This window comes from Rousettus aegyptiacus, unplaced genomic scaffold, assembly GCF_014176215.1.
Source record: "Rousettus aegyptiacus isolate mRouAeg1 unplaced genomic scaffold, mRouAeg1.p scaffold_m13_p_18, whole genome shotgun sequence".
Classification (NCBI taxonomy): domain Eukaryota; kingdom Metazoa; phylum Chordata; class Mammalia; order Chiroptera; family Pteropodidae; genus Rousettus; species Rousettus aegyptiacus.
This window is the reverse complement of record NW_023416293.1, coordinates 18,048,979-18,071,629: the sequence shown is the minus strand read 5'-3', so window position 1 is coordinate 18,071,629 and position 22,651 is coordinate 18,048,979. Positions and strand designations below refer to the sequence as shown.

Sequence of the window (22,651 nt, the reverse complement as noted above, 5' to 3'; positions counted from 1 at the left end):
TCTGACACCCCGAGCTCCGCCACTTGCACGCGGTGGTGGCGCCACGCGGTTCAGTTCTTCCTCAAAGCCCTGTCGGCGGCATCGGGCGCTTGGACAGCGCTCCTGCTCCCGGCGAAGACACCGCCCCGGCCTGTGCCCTGCCGCAGCCCCCTGAGCCGCAGGCTCTCTGCGCAGGGGGCAGGGGCCCTGCCACTTTTGGGGAAAGGTTTTGACGCCTAACAGATACATTGAATTTAAAAAAGAAAAACAGTGGGGTTTATTTGAGCTCATGTTTGAAACTGAGAATTGTAAACATTTAAAAGTTTGTGTTTTTCTAATTGTTTCCATTGTTTTGCAGAACAAAGCTACTTTGTGACATTTAGACTTACCAGTTTTCCTTTAAATTCGCTGTCATGAGTGCTGAGATCAAAAGCTTAAAGTTTCTGTTAAATTTAGGGATCAGCCGATTAATGGATTAATGCTGATTTTCCGTAGACCCTTCTTGAAGGTTGCTGCGGTGAGGACATTCTTCACGTCAGTGAGAACGGAGAATGTGAGCTGGACGTGGAGTCGAATGCCATAATCCACGACGTGAGGCTGCTCGAGGAGCTGCTGCTTGACTGGAAAATATGGAACAAAGCAGAGGCACGTCCTTCTTTTCAATAGTAAAAAAACACGTGACGTAAATTTTCCTTCTTAACAAATCCTAAGTGTACAGTATGGTATGGACTGTGTACACAGCGGATCTCTAGATCTGCTCCGTGTCGCCTGACTGAAACTGTAGCCATCGAACGAACTCCACACCCCTCCCCCACCCCCCGGGCCCTGGGGACCGCCACTCCTCTTCCCGTTTCTGTGAGTCGATTCTTATAGATGCGTCATAAAAGTGGAATCATTCGACATTTGTCTCTTTGTCATTGGCTTGTCTCACTTAGCATCACGTCCTCAGGGTTCATCTGTGTTGTAGCATGTGACAGGATTTCTTTCTTTTTTAAGACTGAATAAAATTCCAATGTACATACCGCATTTTCTTATCCGTTCATCTGTCAGCAGGCATTTTGTTTGCTGCCTCATCTTGGCTGTTGTGAATAATGCTGCAGTGGACGTGGGTGTGCAAATGTCTCTTCAAGATTCTGTTTTCGGTTCTTTTGCATTTATTTTATTTTATTTTTATTTTTTACACCCACAGCACCCGGTATTCCCAGGCGGTCTCCCAGCCAAGTACTAACCAGGCCCGACCCTGCTTAGCTTCCAAGATCGGACGGGATTGGGCACGTTCAGGGTGATATGGCCGTAGACTATTTTCAATTCTTTTGATTCTAAATATCCAGAAGTGGGATTGCCAAATCATGTAGTGATTCCAATTTTAATTTTTCAAGGACTCTCCATGCTGTTTTTTTGGTAAGAGCTGCACCATTTTACAGTCTCACCAACAGTGTGCAAGGGTTCCGATTTCTCCACATCCTCACCAACAGTTGTTCTTTTCTGTTTCTTGATGGTGGCCATTCTGTTGGATATGAGGTGACATCTCATTGTGGTTTTGATTCGCATTTCCCTCATGGTTAGCACCTGTCTCTATGTGTCTTCCTTGTAGAGATGTCCATTCAAGTCCTTTGCCCATTTTTAAATTGGATTATTTGACTTTTTAGTTATTGAGTTGTAAGAGTTTGTTATATATTGGACATTAATCCCTTATCTGATACGTGGTTCGCAAATATTTTCTCCCATTCCTACATTGCCTTTCTACTCAATTGTTTCTTTTGTTGCACAGAGAGGCACGTGCTTTTAAATATTCCTCTAATCATTCTTCTGAAGAGTAGAACAAATTTGCTGCATTGGTGTGATGTCAATTGTTGTTGAAATGCGGAGATTATATTCTGTGCAGGGTTTTGAGCAGCCATGAGTAGTGCTGGGCTGGCAGGTGGGACTCAGAGCCTGGGCTGGCCCGGAGGACCTGGAGCAGTATAGTATGCAGGCTGCGGAACGTGGGCTCATTTGAGTCAACTGGACACTTGCATTTACCATAAACTCTGCCAGGGGATGCTGCTTAGCGTCTGCAAAAGTGAGGTTGCAGAGAGGGAACTGTGCACACCCTGAGTTCACACTCCAGTTGCCCAGGGGGCATAGAGCTGCATCCAGGTTATGCAGGGCCGGACTCTGCTGCCTCAGCTTCATCACAGGCATAAGCTGAGCCACGTGGTTTGATCTTGGGTTGAGGCTCAGCGTCTCAGCAGCTGCGTGGATGGGCCGGTCGTCACGAGGACCCAGCCAGGGAATGGATGTGGAGCTGTTCCCTGTCAGCCCTGGTTCACACAGTCTTCGTAGTAGAGGCTCAGGCGAGTTGCTTAGTTCTAGCATAGACTGTAGACTCCCTAGAGCTATTGAGGCTAGAAAAAAATTATTGTCACACATAATTAATTAAAGAGCAATTCAAAGCATATACCTTCAGAATTTTTAAAAAATTGGTTATTCCCAAATTTGACAGTTCTCCAAAATTACTCATATCAATAATGACTTGTGACGCTGAAAGAAACTTTCTAATCTGTGATTAATAAAAATAAGTTCGACCAAACATGCTAGAGGAAAGATGGAATTAGTTTTCTGTTTTTTCTTTAGAGAATTAAATTCCAAAATTACTGTCGTATGAAGAGGCAATCAAGTAATATGCAGCCACAAGACGTGGGAGGGAAGTATTACGGAGTTGTGTCAGGCAGCTAACTACACTGTTGCTTTTTCTGGATTTTGTGGTACTCATCAGTTTCTAAAACTTTGTAATTTGTTATGATTTCTTTTCTCATTCTGAATAAATACTTTCAGAATAAAAAATCCATACATATGTATGTATAAAAATATGTGCAGTATTGCAAGGAGAGAAAGCAAATGAACATGCTGATATGATATATAAACACTGACTCGAAGGCGGTGTGGATGAACACACGCAATAAATAATCAGACCGGAAGATCACACCTAATAAATACTGGACAGTCGTTTTTGTATTTCAAAGGAAGATGCTACTTTGTGATTGTTTGATTAAAAACAAACATTTTTTATTGAATTCAGAAGCAATACGAATATTTCTATAGGTCTGAAATAAGGTTTCCTTTCCTTTTCTGGTTTTTGTTTTTTTGTGGTTGTTTATTTACTTTGGTAGTATTGTATTTGGTGCTATTTTTCAGACTGAGTCAAGGGTCATACTCGGGCTGCTCTGTCTCCCAGTGTTCAGATGCCATTCTTAGGGCGTCTTGGCCCAGTCTTATGACGAGAGCAGCATGATAAAGCTGTCGCTGCGTTGGCCTCCTCGCTGTGTGTTACCGTCAGATGGTGGTGATAGGCAGAGCGAGGCCTGCAGCCCAAGCCCGTTGACTTTGCTTTTCGTTAACAGCTTTGTTGAAAGATCATTTGGGGTAATAAAATGAAGATTACCTTTCAGCGTTTGTTATCAATATAAGATTCCCTTTTCTCTATTATTATGGATAATTTAAGATTGATTCAGTATGGGAGAAGCGTTTTAAGACACCTTAAATAAATGCTAATTGGAGATGCGCAGTTTGTAATTGTGCAGAGAATTCTGTTACTTGGGCTTAAAAGTAAATTAATCCCAAAATGTAAATTTTCACATCGTTGGTGACTTTCAATTTAGTACAGTTTGTTCTTAAATTATTTAGTTAAATGCTGTATACACAAATTAGCATTGAAGTTTATACATTTTTAATAATGCTCTTTGAAAATAAATTTTTGTCAGTAATTATATTGATAAGGTATGTTTCTCTCCATTGAATAAATTTCAGGATAATTCACCTTTGAAAATACTGTATATCATTTAATGCCACAAAACAATTAATGTACTAAAGCGACTAATGCAACATCACATCTAATATATTTAGACGTGATGTACGGACAAAAAGGATGGTCTGGGAGTGAACATTAAGATTTGCTTTTCCGGCGGGCATACCCTCTGACCCTGCCTGCCACACCGCGGGCCCCCCGCCCCCAGAAGCCTGCTCACTGGCGCGTGTCTCTCTCCGCAGCGCGGCGTGTGGGAGGCGCTGCTGGCCGCCCTGGGCGCACTCATCCGAGCCGAGCACCAGCAGCAGGTGCTCAACGTGCGGCAGCTGCTGGAGGCGCGCGTCGTCCACCACTTCCTGCTCACCTGCCAGGTTTTGCAGGTACGCTTCCCGTTGCCTTACTCTTCGAGGTGTTTTCTGGAGTTACTTCTGTTTAATAACTCAGTTCCCTGGACCCAAATCTGCGTGAGACTTGCAGGGGAATTTTTTTCTTTCCCAGCTTCCCTATTCTCCCGGGTTCCTTCTAACTAAAACGTGACCCCATGTGCCTTAAATATTGAGTATGTACTGGCCGAAGATCTGTTATGTGCGCTGGAATTAGCATATTGAAAATATATCCAAAATATCACATGAAAACGTGGCGCTAACTCCGCCAGTCACGTTGGAGCGTCTGCTGTGACCTGGCTTCTAGTTACCTTCTTTTTCTCTGCCTTCGTGGATGTCCGTTTATCAGCCTGTTTGGTGTATTGGACTATGTTTCAAGTTCGTCTGTGTTGTCAGTGTCCGCGGCCGCTATTAGAGCGGGACCGAGTCAGACAGGTGCAGCTGTCCCCTGGCGTCAGTGTTGTTATTATGTGTTTGATGCCTTTGCCGCGGCGGCGCCACTGACTTCTCATTGTACTTGGGTTAAAATCCAGAAGCTGTGACGATACCCGTAAGAAGGCACGTGTGACCTGGCTGCCAGTCCGGCCTCCCCTCACGCCACTGCGGCCCCGAGCTGTCCTCTGCCCGGGAGGGAGCCTTCACCGGCCTCAGGCCACGCGACTCCCGCTGACCCAGAGCTACTGGACGCGCCTGTCGTCCGGCCCTAGCCCTCCCCAGCCTTTCCACGTCGTCACCCCCCATGCTGCGCTCACTCCCCTCTGCACACGCTCGCCTGTCGGTTTCACGTCGCTTGTGACACTGGTGGCGGCCGGGAGCTTCTATTTCCCTCTGCCAGCCTCCCGAGGGCAGGACTGATTCTTTTGTTGATCACACCATAACCCCAGCACCTGGCACACGCAGCGCCCAATAAATAGTTGTTGAACGAATGAATCCTAAAAGATCGAAATCGAAAGCTTTTTATCGCTTTCCTCGGCCCCTGTGGTAAACCGGACCGCCACCCCGGGAAGAGTGAAGGGCTCGCAGGCCCCGGGCCCACTGAACGATTTATGTACCATTTGTGCGTCCGCTTTGTTCTAAATTACTTAATTCGCATATCCTTTTTGAAACCTGTTGGCCAATTTCCGGTGAGTTCATGTGACAGTGTGAAGTTCTTATTCAGTCTTTCCACGTCAGAAAAGTAACATTGATAAATTCGGAGATTGTAATATATATTCTCACTTCCATGTTACTTTTAAAATGCTAGAAAAATCCAGATACCAGATCCTTTTTCTGAAAAGTATCTTTCTTCACCCTTTTTCATTCAAAGAGTCTGGTTATCAAATTAACAGTTATTAAGAATAGCTTTATGTTAAGTATGGTGGGAAGTGTATAAAGAAATAAGCTTAGTTAGCTTAACGGTGTGTCAGAGTGTTTAAGGCAGGTCGATGAACTGGCAGCGTATGGGGCGTGAAGTGGTTTCATTAGTTCATGGGCACAGCGTAAAGAACCTGAACTCGGGTGAGAAGAACGGGAGCATAAAAGTGGGGGGCAGACCTGCAGGAGATCGTAAAGGCAGAATTCATGGGGCTTGATCCCGTTTAAGGAAAAGCTGCAGGAGAATCAAACACGTCCTGTGAGACGTTCCGCTGGGCGGCGAGAAGGAAGCGAGCGGGGGAGCGGGGCGTGCCCGCCTGTGCCCCCGCGTCTGGGGCTCCGGGGGCTGAGACGAGCAGGACTGGGACTGGGGACAGGGCCTGGACGGCGAGGTCGGCGACGGTGTGCACGGGGTAAGAGCGGAGCGCTGGCGGCACGCAGTGTGGCCACCGGTCACGCACCTGCGGAAACTTCCGCCTTCAGGGTGGAGGGGGACGGAGCTGTAGAAGGGGACGGACGGGGAAGGAATGTCACGGAGGTGCAGGTGCGAGAAGCAGGAGACCCAGGAAGGCGCGAGCCGGGGCCGTGGGGCAGCGGGGGGCGGGGGAGGCGCTTCCGGGGACACGCGGACCCGGACGTCCTGGCTGGCGGGCAGGGTGGCCGTGGATGAGGAAGAGCCCGTGGCGGGACCAGAGGTGGCACCTGCAGGGTGAGAACAGGTGGTGACTGAAAGTCCAGCAGCAAAAGGAAAGAGAAACAATGCTAACAAAAGGGTCCAAACGGGTCAAGTGCAGGGTTTTTGTTTTGTTTTGTTTTGTTTTTAAGAAATAGGATGCCAGCAGCCGTTTGTCAGGACTCGGTGGAGGGGCCGGACTGACAGCAGGCTGGGGGACTTAGGAACGAATGACTGGAGTGGCGACCAGGACGCCGGGACAGCGCGGGCGCCGTTTCAGAGCCAGGCGGTGTCACAGCGGAAGGCGCACTGACGGGGGTCGGGGGATGTGTCTCGTGCCGGCACGGCCACCGGCAGGGGTTTTGTGCTTCTTCTGTCGACTCAGTTACATCTCAGTTCGTCGGACTAAATAGCTGTCACCCACGGGGAGGGTGAGGTGGAGAGCAGGATTTGCTTATGTCCGTCTTTACCTGCAGTGACTAGTTGGCATCCGGCCCGGTGTCATTGTTCCAGGTGATGCAGAACGAAGGAGGCAGAGGCCCGAGTCATGGCTGCACTGCCTACGTGCCTTCCCTGTGTCACATACGTGACCACCCTGAACCTTCGTGTTCTAGAAACGGGGGAGAAAACCTCTCAGAGCTGCCGTGAGAAAGCGCTGTGTGAGCTGGGCCCACTGTTAACGTAATCGGTTTTGTTATCAGAAATTTGCCCGCTGACCCCCTAGCGTTAGTGGCAGGCGTAGCGGGAGCAAGAGTGGCACAGCTCGCCCACACGGGCGACGTCTGTGTGGGGCTCCCTGCGTGGGAGGCGCCGCCCTGAGGGTTTACGTCACCTACGCTTAGTGCCATGTTACAGGAAACTGATGTTAAATGCGAAGGTATTAAACGTGCCCAGTGTCACACAGCGGGGTGCCAGGGTGTCAGCCTGGGCGGCTTGGCTTCTGCCCGTGAGTGCCAGAATGCGACTTCCCCTCAGTCAATTAAAGTGAACGGGCTAGGATCGAACGGGCATCAGTTTTAGTGAGTTTTTAATAGGATGGCTTGAGTCGAGAACCAGCAGCCCGATGTAATGGTAACTATGCCTGTCACTCCAGAGAAGTAAACCAACACAGTTGTGTCTTAAAAGGAATATTTGCTTAAATGAAAAATGTTGGCCAAGCTGACCGTTCTCTGTAAATCTAAAGAGAGTTTGGTTTTGTTTTCCAGGAACACAAGGAGGGGCAGCTTACGTCCCTGCCGCGAGAGGTTTGCAGATCCTTCGTGAAAATTACAGCCGAAGTCCTTGGATCTCCTCCGGACTTGGAATTATTGACAATTATCTTCAATTTCCTTTTAGCAGTCCACCCTCCGACTAACACTTACGTTTGTCACAACCCCACAAACTTCTACTTCTCTTTGCACATAGGTGGGTATAATCGTTTTTGTTAGATCTGGGCTACTCTGCTTTCATTTTTTCTTCCCACTTAGTTCACATTTGTTTGATATTCATCGAATGGCCTCGGTGTAGTAGAAACTGCCCTGATTATACACTGGGGTCGGGATGGGGCAGAGGGCTCTGAGATGAACCAGACATGGTCTCTGCCTTCAGAGACCTTAGTGCCGAGAGGAGAGAGGAGACATATACTCAGCTCTAGTAAGAAATGATATTTGTAAGTACCTAATAGACAAAGAAAAGGGAACTCATTAGATTTCAGAGGAGTGAGGGTTTCATCAGACAGCTGTGGAGAGAGAAGATTTAATAGCTTATAAATCTGACATGGGCATTGAACAATTTAAGTAGAATTTAATAGGTAGATTGGAGAATTAGCATTCCAGGTGACAAGAATGACAATAAAGGGAGGAAAAATAGAGAAAATAAGGAATAATGACTTACCTAAATATAGGAGATCTGTAGAGGAATAGTAAGAAATAAATAATACTATAAATACAGTTTGAGACTATCGTTTTTTTCCTCTAAGTTCATATTGGGTCCGAAAGTGTAAAGCCAGAGAGTTTGAACTTGTAGCATCCTTGTTAGGGTTCACTGCCGGGTTTCGTTTTGTGTCTGTTTTGAGCAAAGGGATATGGTGTAAGTATGTCTTTCCAGTAAAATTCAGGAAAGGGAAACGACCCGCGTAGAAATGAGTCGAAGCCCTGAGAATAGATAGAGTCACTGAAGAATAGCGGAGAGAGAGAAGGAAAGAGGAAGCTAAGGATGGAACTGTTGGTAACGCTGTTTAGAGGTTGGGATGAGAAAGAGCGATCAGGATGAGAAAGATGGAATAATCAGTGTTCCGAAAGAACGAGGAAGATGTCTCGTGAGAAAGCGAGGCGCACCGGACCTGGGGGGAAGCTAGACAGTCAGTGTAGAGAGGAAAACCAGGTGTAAAACAGCCACTTTAAGGAACGTGATCATGAATAGAACGATTCAGCAGCAGTAAAAATTCAGATGAAAGCGGACAGCATGGCTTCAGTTTGGTTCAGCACACATTAGTGAGTAAAGCGCTGTCAGGTTCTGGGCACCGGCTGATTCAAAGACGAGGACGATGTGGTCCCCCCCTTGAAGAGCTTCCAGTCCAGTGGGGCGGGGGGAGCCAGACGCAAACAGGTGATTACACCATGCGGAAGGCACGGCGGTGTAAATGTTTTGTTTCCTGGTAGCACAGAGCAAGGCGAGGGGGTGTTTCCTGGAGGAGGGTCGCCCGCTCTGAGCCTTAGGGGTGGGGAGGGTCGAGGGAAGGGCTCCCGGACAGAGCAAGCGGCTTCGATGAGCAGCCATGAGAAGCAGGTGCTGCCAGAGTGTAATGTAAGATAAAAGGTTGGAAAGGGGCCTGGGGGCAGATCGTGGAGATTCTCGTAGACAAGGCGCTTGGACTTCGTCCAGAGTGGTGAGGAGGCAACATGGAGCCCCTGGCAGGTTTGGAGCCAGGGCTGACATTTGGTGGAATTCTGGTAGCTGTGAGGATGTGAGGGTGACCAGATGTCCATCACGGGTGCCATTTAGAAGTCTGTGACAGTAATCCAGGTGAGAGCTGATAGGAGCCTGCATGACAGCTCTATGCTAAGGACGTGAAGAGTTCAGGAAACAGAAAATACGATCAGCGGCACCTGGGGACGGACTCGGCGTGGGTGCAGGGAAGATGGAGGTCGGAGCCGGCTCCGGGTTTCCACGCGCAAAGTGGGGCCTTTCACCAGACCAACCAGACGACAGAACAGGAGTGAACACAGGGCGGAAGGACGAGTCGGGCTCAGATGTGTTGCATTTGTGGTGCGTTGAAGAAATCCATCAGTTGAACTTATAAGTGTGAAGCTCAGAAAGGGAGGTTAAGCGACAGGTACCGATTTTGGAGTCACTTTGAACGTGGGAGAGGATATATAAAAACACGAGACACAGCCCCGGCCCATGAGCGAAGAGATCAGATTAATATAAAAATTGAATAGTTAGCTGTTCAACTATAGAAATAACTAAGTACAGCTGGAATTCAAGGAAAATAGAAATTAATGTGGCTAGTAATAGTCAATAATCTATAGGAAGAAATTGTCAAATGTACTCACAGATCAAATGTGCATTAGTATAAAGTATGCCATGCTTTTTTGCTTTGAACATCGGTTTATAAAAATATGTATTTAGTGATTTGCTTTTAAGGTTAATTTTTCGTTTTATCCTTTTTAAAAATTTTACCACCTCCAAACTTTTCCCAATTCTAGATGGCAAGATCTTCCAGGAGAAAGTCGAGTCGCTCATGTACTTGAGGCACTCCGGCAGCGGAGGGAGGGCTGTCCCCAGCCCTGGACTGGTGGTGATAAGCCCATCTGATTTTAGCGCTTCGCCGCCTGAAGGTAAAAGTAACAAGAACGAAAGTGTAACGCTTTCGATGTAGTTCTGGATGCTAATCGGCACATACAGGGGCCGTGCTTTAGCAGTGTAGTGCAACCCGATGTTCAGACGCAGTGAGTGACAGGTTCAGCTTAAATCTCATAGACTGCACTTCATCCATGTCACCGCGCTCTGCTGTCAGCACCTGCCACTCCACGAGCTGCTCAGGAGAACGTAGGGTCAGACAGGGCTGGTGCTGGCTCCCTCCTCCGCCCTCCGTCCCTCCCGTCACAGGCGTTTGTCCTTCATTCAGCTGCTGATTTACTTTCCCACTTCAAAAGCCGTGTTTGGCTTCCTCTCCGTTTCCAACCGAAACGCATCACGCGGGACACCTTCGCTGGCCGGATGGTTGGCCGTCCCGCTGCGGCCTTACGGTCACGGACGCTGGGGACTCCCCTTCATCTCCCAGCACGTGCGCATCGGTGCTGGACCTCGCCATCGTCGGGGATGCACCCCACTCTGACGGTCCAGAGTCCCCGTCTCTGAGAACACTCTCCTCGCTCCCTGGTTTCTTTATCACCCTCCCAAGCTCCCCTCCAGCCAGATGCCTTTGGCCAGTGGTTTTCTTAACACTGTCTTGGGTGTCCTTGTCCTCTTGGCCTTTCGTTGTTCTTCATCTGAAAACCCTGACCTTCCATCCATCTAACCATCCTCCCCCTGCTGAAAGCTGTTAGAGTCATTGCTGAGGACACCACCCCTTTACAAGGGTCTTCAGCTATAGCCAGCCTTTTCCATGTCGACCGCCCTGTAATTTTTCTGCATGTTCAGAAGCAATTCTCCCTTCTTTCTCCGCAGCAAGCAGATTCAAGTTTTTAAGCTTAGCGCGCTTTCCTAGGCTCCTGATTTCCTCCCGACGGACCTTATGTTTGCTGTCACAGAGGGAGAATCGGTGCCCCCGGCTGGCAGACTGCCTTAAGTCTGCTGTCACGGAGGGAGATCCGGTGTCCCCGGCTGTGAACAGGCTGCACGCTCCCTTCCTGACTGCTAGCCTGTCCCCTCCCACACCGAGGCGCTGCTTTCAAGGCCAGTCCCATCCAGGCTTGTCGCTGGCGGGACGGGGACACGGGCGGGCAGGACGAGACGCGCGGGCATTCATCTGCAGTTTGTGTCGCCCCCAAAGTCGCGGTTATTCCCTAGCACGTTTCGTGGCCTCTTGTGCTGTTTTAGGGCCATGTTTTAGTTAGTTTGGTAGGTAGTTTGGCACCATGAGTGACAGGAGTGAAGGCCCAGCTCTAGGGCCACAGGCCCCTCCCTGGAAGACCCCCCTTAGGGACCTCCCAGAAACACCTCCCAAGTTAGGGTTACAGATCACCCCAAATCCTAGAGCACAGAGGCCACAAAGCTGTTGGCTAAACCACAAACGTGCGCATGGAAAGTACTGCCCCAGCCTCATCATAACACCATCATAACATCATGCCTATGCCCGGAAGTGCATGAATCACAATTATAACAGACGGAATTCTGGGCAAGCACATGCGCGGTCGGCAGTGTTGTATAGCAGCCAGCTGTCAGTCAAGGTGACCTCGCATGCGGATCATCTAGGACCCGCCATCACGGCCCAGATCTAACAGACCTTCCCACCTCTGCGGTTACAGCCTCTGCTGAAAACCCGCTCCTCCCGGGGAGCCTGCTCTGCCTTTTATCTTCGATCTTTCCACCTCCCAAGCCCCACAGGGCGCAGCCTTCCTTAGCGTGGCCCGTCTCCGTCTAAGATGTACTTTCAATAAGCCTCGTAAACCTTGCCGAGCCGCGATTCTTTCTGCAGCGCCACGAAGACCTGAGGCCCCGTGTTCCCGGGGCAGTGCTAGAGTGCAGGGCCCCAGACGGGAACAGCTTTATTTGGAATTTTATAGGGGATGTGTATTTTTTCATTTATGCCTACAGCACCTGGTCTTCCTAGGTGGTCTCCCGTCCAAGTACTAGCCAGGCCCAACTCTGCTTAGCTTCGGAGATTAGACGAGATTGGGCACATTCAGGGAAAAGTGTATTTTTAAAATCATTGTGCATCACTCTGAAGCATTTTCAGATATAGTTATACCCCCATTTTTTCCAGATCTTTTAATTTTATTATTATTACTTTTAACATTATATTTTTATATTTTCTCCCTCCCCCCCCCCCACTCTGGTAACTACTAGTCCATTGTCCATGTCCATGTGTCTCTGTTTGTTTTTTCCTATTCATTTGTTGCTTTCAGGTTTCTATTCCACATGTAAATGATGTGATTTTTAACATTTTCTTTCTGGCTTATTTCTCTTAGTATGATTATTTCAAGTCGCAAATGGCAATGTTTCATCTCTTCTTATGGCTGAGTAATATTCCATTGTATGTATGCACCACAGCTTCTTTAGCCAGTCATCTGTCGTAGGACATTTCGGTTGCTTCCACATCCTGGCCACCATGAATAATACTGCTATGAACATCAGTGTGCAAATATCTTTTCAGATACGAGTTTTCAAGTCTTTGGGGTAAATACCAATAGAAGGATTGCTGGATCTCCAGATCTTTTGAACAGAAACTTTCGGCAGCCTTAGCCCTCCAGCCCAAATCCAGCAATAACTAGGAAAAGCTTCTGAGCTGTGGAGCTATTTTATTGCCATAAAGTCTGTGCCCTAAAGCAGTTCGTTCATTGCCTGTGTTTTCTATATCAGGGCTTTTCAAGCTTTAGCGACAAAAAAAAATCGCCTAGAGCTTGTTGAGTGCAGATCCCCGGGTCCCCCTTACCCGTGCTGACGCGGTCGATCTAGGGTGACGCGTGAGCCACACAGGAGGCGCCGACGCCCACGCTGCTGGTCCGTGGACCTCGCCTGAGTAGCCTTCGCTGTAAGGCGCTGGAATGAGTGATGTTTCTGGTCTCCCACACAGAATGTTAGAAGCAGCAGATTGGAGAGCTAGGGCAGGAAGCGAAAAAACGATTTTAATTACTCACAGCAGCAAGAAGTGACTGCGGTAGTGGAGGCAAGAACGGTCTGGGCCATTTGGTCTGGCGATGACAGCAGCCTGGCCGCGGGTGCGCGCGGGCAGCCCCGGGTCGTCGCCGGGCGCGCCTGCCCCTCAGCAGCCTTCACGGCGGCCGGGCCGAGGCCCCGCTTTACACGTGCATGAATTAACTCACGCCATTAGATGGTTTTCCCGGCGCGCCGACCGGCAGAGCCCACCCGAGTCCAGTTACACGTTCCCGGGAAGCCCACGCTCTTTCCACACGTCAGGCTGCATTTTAGTGGCTGCAGTAAATTCACCTTACTTAATTCATTTAAGTTCATTACCGTAGGACCACCAGTCCTAGTGATTTCGAGTCATTCAGTCTATGTTGTATTTTGTTAAGGAGACAGGAAAAGACATACATTTTTGGAAGATATGAATAAAAAGTAGTTAAAAGGAAAACAGTTGTGGACTGAAGAATTTTAAGTGTTAGCGACTAGAACATCGCCCCGCGTGGAGTCTCCGCCGTTGCTGGGTAAACGGGCTGTGGCTGGGGCCGCGGCAGCGCGGCAGGGACGTGACCCCCGGGCGCACGTTTTCAGGCCTGTTCCGTCTGCTTCCCCAGGGATCGGCCCCTCCGGCGTCGCGCCCCCGGCCGCCCTGCGGCGCTCGCGGAGCCTGCCCGCGCTGCCCACCGCTGCGCCCGCGCAGCCCCAGAAGCTGGCCGCGAGTTCGGGTTGTGGTATCGACAGCTTGCAAAGCCCTGCAGATCGTGGCGTCGACCCCCAGCCGGACACATGGGGTCCCCTGGGGAGTTCGGAGACGCTGAAGAAAGGCCCCGAAGACGCGTTCCTCAGTAGCTGTGAGTCTGCGAAAACCGTCTGTGAGACGGAAGCCGGCCCTTCAGGACAAGTCTCCGTCAGTGGCGTCCCCAAAGGAGCATGGGAATGTCCGGCCGCCAAAGTAGATGCTAAAGAGTCGGGAGCGGAACCCAGATCCGACGACGACAGCCCCGGGGACGAGTCCTGCCCGCGCCGACCCGACCACCTGAAGGGACTGGCCTCGTTCCAGCGGAGCCACAGCACGAGCGCGAGCCTGGGGCTGGCTTTCCCGCCGCAGGACGGGTCTGCAGCCGTCGGCCGCTGGCCCAGCCTCGCTGACAGGGACGCCGAGGTCTGGGGAAACGCCACCTTCTCCCTTGGTTATGAGCCGGACTACTCGCGACCTGCGGACGCTCACAGGTACCGACGCGTCCGCGCCCCCTTCCGCGCGCGTACTGTCCTCCGAAGACTCCGCACTTCTGAAAATGCCGTCGCTGTGTCACGTCTTACAGGGTGACGCACATGTTAATGACAAAGATCCCTCTCTCCTTATTTTAATACTAGATAACATTGAATTCCATATTTAACCAAAGGCTAAAACACAAATAGCTCTCAAAGAAAAAAAATCTTGTGCTTTATTTAATTATTTATGGTTATTGGAGAAAAACTCTCCGGTTCGGGGAAATTATAAGATTTATTGTTGTTTCTGGAAGCATCTCAGGCATCACGTTCCAGTGGAGCTGCCTGCGATGACGGAAGTGCTTTGCCTGTGCCGCCCACCAGAGCGGACACGGGCCGTGCGTGCCTGTCGAGCACTTGAAATATGGCTGGTGCAGCGGAGGGCTGAATTTTTAATTTAATTTTAAATAGTTTCAATAGCACAGGTGGCTGGTCGCTGCGGCATTGGACTTCATAGGTAGGTACACAGTAGAATCGTGTTTTAGCAGACTGTATGCCCTAAATATACTTCTAAAAGCTGATGGCAGATTCGTTCGTCACAATTAAATCAGGAAACGCTTTTTAAACCTCCTGAACTCTTGCTTCACACGTTAAAATTACTGCTACGTTCACACACCACATAACAACGTTGTAGTCACGACGGACCACTTGTCCGACGGTGGCATGACAGACAGCCTAGGTGTGTAGTGGGCTCTGGCACCGTGCTCGCCCTTGGGGAAGGGCTCTCTGCCACGCTCCCACGACGGCAGAATTGCCTGACACGTTTCTCAGAGCACGTCCTCGGCACTCAGTGGCACTCAGCACCATTCCTCCTCCCTGACGTGTCAGTAAGTCTCCCTGGGTCTGTTTCAGCGTGACGGAAGACTGCTTGGTGCCCATATGCTGTGGACTGTACGAGCTCTTGAGCGGGGTCCTCCTCATCCTGCCGGACATTATGCTGGAAGACGTGATGGACAAGCTCATCCAGGCGGACGTGCTGCTGGTCCTCGTCAACCACCCATCCCCTGCTATACAGCAGGGGGTCATTAAAGTAAGGCAAACACTGGACGTGTTGTTTTAATTGGGAAAAACAAACGTGTGTGTGAATTCTAATTTGAATATGTGTGTGTGTGTGTGTGTGTGTGTGTGTTAAAGTGGACCTAAAGCTTTATTTTATAACTTAAGAATAATGGACTGGTATATTTGTCACTTCTTATTTTATTTTCATATGTATTATCTAATTTGAAGTCCTCTGTCACGTACCGATTCATATCACCGTGCTTTTTAAGTCTGCCGACGACAAGGGGCTTGTAGCTCACGGGACATCTTTCCTGCCACATCTTAGGCATTCACGTCAGATCTGAGCTCAGATGTTTGATATTGTTTAATCACTTCAGTGCAGCCCAGTGTTAATGAGTCCTCGTTAGTATTGTGCAAGAGTCAGAGATGGGGTTTACTTTGTTTTGCTCTGCAGGTGGCTTTTTTTTAGCTTGTGTTCTATGTATTATTATTACATTACATATTAACATATTACATAATTTTAAACAATTTACAAATATACATTATATGACATTTCAATACATTATCTAAATTGTCTTAATTTTTTTCCTTAGCTATTAGATGCATATTTTAATAGAGCATCTAAGGAACAAAAAGATAAATTTCTGAAGAATCGTGGCTTTTCCTTGCTAGCCAACCAGCTGTATCTCCATCGGGGAACTCAGGAGCTGTTAGAATGCTTCGTGGAAATGTTCTTTGGTCGACACGTTGGCCTCGATGAAGAGTAAGTGGGTTCTCCCTCGGCCCTTATTATGGGTCTTTTTTCTTCAATGCAAAGTTTATTAAACTGGCTCTTGAAATTATTTGGTCACTTTTAGAAAAAAAATCTGCTGAAAGTCATTTTCCAGGTGAATCAATTTATTGTTTTCCATATGTTTTTTTCTAATGTAACTCCTCCTTTTGTATTTCATTCGCTAGCTAGAAACAGACAAATACAGCATCAATGGAAGATACTGATACTAATGATGATGAATATTAGGCAGATAGTATTAACACAAGGACAGCATGGCGGCTCATGTCTTCTCGGCTGCAGATTCCGTGAGCGATCCACGGAGAAGCCCCCGAATCCCCACAGAGCCGTCAGGCCTCCTGGGAGAGGAGCCAGGGGTGTGCTAGTTACTGAGGGCCGACCCTGGTATGACCCCGAAGGGGGAGCAAGCAAGCGCAGAAATAAAAGAATATTCTCTCCCAAACCAGAAGCTGGGCAGATTAGTTAAACTGATATTTCTGCCTGTGACAGAGAGAAATGTGTCTCGTTATTATGAAGTGTCTGCTACGTATTAAGTGGGCCAGTTCAGACCTTGAGGAATTTACTTAGTAACTGCACTGATGGTGGTGGCACGTTTCATTTACACACAGCTTTTGGCTCCTTCAAAGCAGTTCTTCGTTATCTCATTCGATTCTCGCAACAGCCTTCAGAGATAGGAGGGGACATACCACCGCCCATGTCTGACGGATGAGGGAAGTGAGGTCCCCGAGCCCCAGCAGTCTCCCTCCGTCACAGAGGCGGGCGTACGGTGCTGGGGCAAGAGCTCAGGACTCACTGCTTGGCCAGGCCGCTCTTCACTGCCTCACTGTCTCTCAGGCGTTTTCCTTGTGCACTTGTTCCGTAGACCCCTCGAGCAGGGCTTCCGTGGACACCTAAGGGGCCCACAGAGACCTTAAAGTGAGTCAGTTAAAACCATACAATCGTTTACATTTCGTTTGAAAGTTTATGTATTTACCTTGGGTCAAACTTCTAGCAATATCTTTTATTGTTGGAAGGGTCTGTGATCGGAAAAAAGTTAAGAATTCTTGCTCCCGTGTTTATTTTTTATAGCTTCAAAGCCAGGTAAACAAGATGGCCTATATTGCAGTAATTTTTTCTTATTTCATGGTAAGTTACTTCTAACATGCTCTTAACTGTGTATTATTTATTATAGATTTGATCTGGAAGATGTGAAAAACATGGGACTTTTTCAGAAGTGGTCTGTCATTCCGATTCTGGGACTAATAGAGACCTCTTTATATGACAACGTGCTCTTGCATAACGCTCTCTTACTTCTTCTCCAAATATTAAATTCTTGTTCTAAAGTAGCAGATATGTTGTTGGATAATGGTCTACTCTACGTGTTATGTAATACGGTAGCAGCCCTGAACGGATTAGAAAAGAAGTAAGTTTCAAATCATTATTTAAAACTACATTTGATAAGTGCTTTGGAAAGGGAAAACTTTAGTAATAGGTTAAGATAAGCATCTGGTTTTTCATAATACTTTCAAAGAACTTCTTTCTCATAAAACCGATTGGATTAAATTAAATTAAATTTGGAGGGTCCTATTTTCCATCATTTTCAATGAAGTTTGGTTCACAAGGTATTAATATTGACCTACTTTTAGATATTTAGAATCTGAAGACAAGTTATGTAAAAGTGACTGTCCTCAAATATATTTATCAAGCTTCCTTTACAGTCTTTTAAAAGTTATTATCGCTATAGGACTAGGAAACCGATGATCAAAGAGAGATAGTAACTCGTTGACTATCACACAGCTCGTAAGTAGAAGAGAACTTGAGACTGAACGTGTCTCACTTCAAAGCCTGTGTTCTCAACTCACCGTGCTGTCCTTTTAGCATATTGTAGCTCTGTCTCCTACCAAAAATTAATTTCTAATTGCCAAGGTCCATTGGCAAATGGCTACCCACCAAATTGATTAACAGCTTTAAAAATGTTACAAAGCGTGTCTTAGAAGATGGCTTTTAAGTTTTCTGTTGTTCTGTCTTAATCAATGCGATTAATGTATTCTGAAGACCCTCAGTGATCTACACAATGCTGACTAATAGGAAATAATGTAGAATGAGAAATAAGAATAGTAAGATTTGCAGAGCTAGATGTGCTAACTACCAGATTTACAAAAGGTCTTCACACACGTTGGTGTTCAGAAACCATTCAAATTGAGAAATGGGAATGGAACTTACTGAGGATGCTTTCAGTGTCTCCTAAACCGCAAACGCAGGAAGTGAGCACGGCCTGGCTGGAAGATGAGGAGCTTCCTGAGGCGCTTATCTCCGCTGGCGTTAGCACTCCAGACCTTCCATACCTGGCACAGGAGCTGAGGCAGAAAGTTACGTTCTAGTTAGATTGTATTTATTCTTTTTCATTCATTAGTGTAAAATTTTATACTAAGTAACAAGTTTCTAAGAAAAGAGGAGAGAAGATCAAATAAAAAATAAGAGATCTTATATTTGAAAAGTTGGACTTATTTAAAATAGTGTTTGCAAAAGTTAGGTAAAAGGCATTAGTTAATGAATGCAAAACTTACCTCTGGTTGCTGACTATCTTCCGAAAATTAAACATAAGTAAGAGAGTGTGGTGTGTTGCTAAAATACTTGGTAGGAACTTTGTTTAGGCTTAAATTATCTTGGAGCACTAACTAATATCAGATCACTTATTGATAAATGACCATGCGCATGCACTTGTCTGAGAGCTTTTTGTGATCGATATTATTTAATCCTGACAATGCTATGGGAAAAATATATTAAGAGGTTATAATTTTATTTGAATTTTGTGTCTTTGGTGTTTGTGTTTATGATGTGCAGTATAACATTTTTATTAGCATAATGTTAAAATATAAAGTTCCATCTTATTGCATGTTCAAGCATTAAACATTATCTGTGTTTTTGCAAAGACAGAGCACATCTTTGGCGATCCTCCAGGCCAGCGAGGCTCTGTGCATGTGAGAGAAACTCCGCGTGCTCAGTGCAGTTTGATTTTGATATTTAAGATCTGCGTGCTACGCATATGAGAAATACAAAAAAATGCAAAGTGTTCTATTTCCTCGAAACACTTAGTCTTGATTACAATACAAGCATCTTCTAAAAGTAGCTTGTGGTTTTATAAATAAATTATACTTCTGAACATCCCTAATATGCTGCTCTGTTAATTGGCTCCAAACAGTTGCCATTTCTAACTCACATTTGGTTTGGAAAAAGTAAATGGAGATTAATATTTATTCTTAATATCACACAGAGGTAGATTATCAAGGTTAAAAATTGAGAAACAGAAGTGACTAATTCATATTTATTGAGCATTTATAAGTGGTTAATAAATATTCAAACCTATTATATCCTTGAATCCTTAAAATAACTACAATTCGTGTAAGTGAGATTCAGAGAGATTAATTAATTGATTCAAATGCACCTTCCCTGAGAAGCCTTCTCAGACTGTGCCTGTTTATACCTACCAAATGGCCTTCCCCGAGGGCTAGGACCCTGCCTGTGGCTTCCCAGAGTGTCTGGTGTTAACCTCTGTTGTTACACTCAACCATTTACTGTTTGTAGTTGACCTCTTTTCTCGTCCGGTCCTCTGCACGACAAATTTTTTGACAGGCGTCAAAGCGTGTCCTCTTATTTCGTGTTGCCTGCCACAGAGGAAGCAAGAATAGTGTTGAATGAGTGCGTGCCTGAATGGCGGCTGGTGGAACAGGAACTTAAACCGGTTCTCTTTGGCTTAATTATTTGTTCTTTTTCCTCAGCATTCCTTTGAATGAATACAGATTGCTTGCTTGTGATATACAGCAACTTTTCATAGCAGTTACAATTCATGCCTGCAGTTCCTCGGGCTCACAGTATTTTAGAGTCATTGAAGACCTCATTGTACTGCTTGGATATCTTCAAAGTAGCAAAAACAAGAGGACGCAAAGTAAGATTTCATTTCTATGGACTTTGCGGGGAGTTGTATAGTAGCCAAAAACGTTATTGGAACCTAATCTCTTTCTTCTTGGAAACTGTTTTACTACAAATGTATACTTAATATCGTGACGATGTCTATCAGCTTTAAAAAGAAGCCTTTTTAAGTGGAAAAAAAGTGATGCCTTTATGTAATTAGTAGCTGGCAACATATCATTCAAAGGAGCAGCTGATTTTTCTTACCAAGTAGAATTAAATGGCCCGTGTCGAATAATAATGCCCGTTAGTTTTCTTCAGTGGCAAGTATAAAAGCGAAGATAAAGCTTGTTCTTCAAAACAGTTATATAAAGTGAAATAAATCCTCGCACTAGTATTTTTCCATTTAATTTTTAATAGTGACCATTTGGAAATTTGCTTTAAAATTGCTTTGAAAAACAATTTTTAAAAATATTTACTACCAGCCAGGAGCCCTGTCGATTAGAACATTCGATGTCTAATAAAACATCGACAGTTTAGCTACCGCATGACTGTAAAGACCAGGTCAGTGCTAACAAGTCGACGGCCTCGCGGCTGGAGACATGGGCGCCCGCTGTTTGCAGACATGGCCGTGGCGTTGCAGCTGCGCGTCCTGCTGGCCGCCCTGGAGCTCGTCAGGACGACCGCCCGCCGCGACCCCGCGCGCCCGGCGGGCCCGCCCTCGCCGAGCGCTCCGCACCACGCAGCGTTCCAGAAGCGCAAGAGCATTGCCGGTGAGTCCCGAAGCAACTCTTTAATCTTTAACAGCTGTGAGCCGAAGGGAATGGGCTTGCTTACGGTCTGATGCCGCCCGTGCTTGTAAAACATTAGTCGTTTGAAAGTTAAGCTATAAAGTTTCAGAAAATTTCCCTCCCAGAAGAAGCGACTCCCCCACTTTCGCTTTAGTGCCGTTCTGATTCTCTTGTCCCTTGAGCATCTCCCCCGTGCTGATGCGCACGGTGTCACATGTGGACGTGACAGTGACAGGACCTGCCCTCGCGGAGACTGTAACGTCGCAGAGAGGGGTGGGAGGTGGGGGAGCCTCTGAGGACGTGGACTGCCGTGTGGGCGAAAGGGCAGAAAGGCATCCCCAAGGTCACAGGAGGGCGCGAGGCCGGGGACGCCAGGCTCGCTCGGGAACGGAGGAAGGAGCCGCTGGCCGGGGGGCGGCGCGGGCGCGGGCGAGCCGGGCAGGCTGCACCACGTGGCGCGGCCATCCGCCTCCGGTCCCTGTTCCGGAGCTTAGACTCCATCCTCACGGGAGGTCGTCCACGGCGTTGAAGTGGGCGGCATGGCGCACGCGGGCTCGTTCTGGCTAGACCGCCATGGCCCCCGTGTGAGGAGTGGGTGAGAGGGGAGCGCGGGGGCGGCGGGGGGCCCGGGCCGGAGGCCGGCGCAGCAGTCAGGGCAGGCGACGTGGTGGCTCGGGTGTGGGCGGCACGCGCACGCCATCAGGGCTTGCTGTAAACGAGTGCGTGGCATCAGGTGGTAAGTTTTAATATTGTTAGATCTCCTTGTTTCTCCCAAAGAATTCGCTATGACCTTTCTGGATCACACACGTAATAGAAAATAGCATGAAATGCCCCCCACACATGGGGTACACATGCAGACACGCGTGTGTCCGCGTAGTGGACTTGTCGTGCACACACTGTCTCCTGAGCACGTGGCAAAGTACAGTCTCAAGGGCTTTGGAATCCAAATCCTCCTCCTGCTGTGGTCAGCTACGTCGTCGTCTTCAGTGCTGTGCCAGATTTTAGAGCCACGTGCAAAGCTCATCTGCAGAGAAACGCTGCTCTGTTCAGACGATGCCAGCTCAGAGCCGACGTACATACAGCTCCTCAGACGTCCACGTGGCCCCTCCGCAGCCTTCCTTCGGCAGGACCTGGACAGTCGCTCCCCTTGAGTGGCCGCCCCGTCCTGCCCCTGGCGTCTCAGGCACAGCTGCACCTCACACCAAGCCGGGCAGTCACGCTCCGCTCCCCACAGGCACGAGGAGACTTGGGAGTGCGCTTCCTCTGCGGGGCGCTGTGTGGCCAGTGACCGCTGAGACGGGCCTCGGCCTCTGTCGCTCTCAGAAGATGCCGTTGCCAGGCCTTCCTGTCACCCTCTCTCACTCTCACGTTTCTGTCTTCTCTGCCGTCATCCCAGGCCCTGGTGGCCGTCATGATCAGCATGTGCCTGGCCCGCACAGTGGCCCCCTGGCCGTTTTCCGTTTGCTGGGACTTCTCTAACAGGCTGTCCTCTCTCTCCAGACACTAATGAGCATTTTCATCACCTAGATCCTCAGCGCCCTACTTGGCTCCAAGCTTATTTATTATTTGTTTGAGTCACTTTAAAGTGGATAATGGACTTTTAGTCCTGTCTCTGAGCCATTCTCCTTTTTATTCTGACTCTTCTAACCCCCTGAGCTTAAATTTTCACTTGAAGTCAGTGCAATTGCTGTAAACCATGAGACTTATAGAATCCTACAAATTTGATAAACGACCTTAAAAGTCACACAGTCCAGCGTCTTGTTTCACGGGTCCCTGAGGCGCAGGGTCAGAGGCCGTGAGGACCAGCACACGATGCTTCGCTGTGTGTCCCTCAGAGCCACGTCCGCCCACTCCGCGTCCGCCGGGTCTGCAGGGCGCACCCTTCTGGCCTCTCCCAGGGCTTTTTCCTGTTTTAAACGCTGACTTACTCAAATTCTGTCTTTGTGAGTCCAG

General features: G+C 47.9%; 1 protein-coding gene and 1 non-coding gene across 10 annotated transcripts in view; one reads left to right on the top strand and one right to left on the bottom strand.

Moving 5' to 3' along the window:
- The window catches only part of LYST (lysosomal trafficking regulator), a 137,124-nt gene that overhangs the window by 60,388 nt on the left and 54,085 nt on the right, over positions 1–22,651 (top strand). For all 9 annotated transcript variants that reach the window (XR_004955472.1, XM_036235615.1, XM_036235617.1 and 6 more), the window contains 10 exons: positions 475–624; positions 4,009–4,146; positions 7,381–7,579; positions 9,862–9,993; positions 13,576–14,191; positions 15,083–15,260; positions 15,823–15,992; positions 17,191–17,421; positions 19,778–19,944; positions 20,531–20,680. Coding sequence is in view for 8 of the 9 variants with exons in the window: in XM_036235615.1 (XP_036091508.1) it covers positions 475–624; positions 4,009–4,146; positions 7,381–7,579; positions 9,862–9,993; positions 13,576–14,191; positions 15,083–15,260; positions 15,823–15,992; positions 17,191–17,421; positions 19,778–19,944; positions 20,531–20,680 (2,131 nt within the window). In the remaining variant the exon portion in view is untranslated. The remainder of the gene's footprint in view (positions 1–474; positions 625–4,008; positions 4,147–7,380; positions 7,580–9,861; positions 9,994–13,575; positions 14,192–15,082; positions 15,261–15,822; positions 15,993–17,190; positions 17,422–19,777; positions 19,945–20,530; positions 20,681–22,651) is intronic.
- LOC118613466 lies at positions 1,160–1,278 on the bottom strand. The gene has a single exon (XR_004955489.1). It is a non-coding gene; the product is annotated as a 5S ribosomal RNA (ribosomal RNA).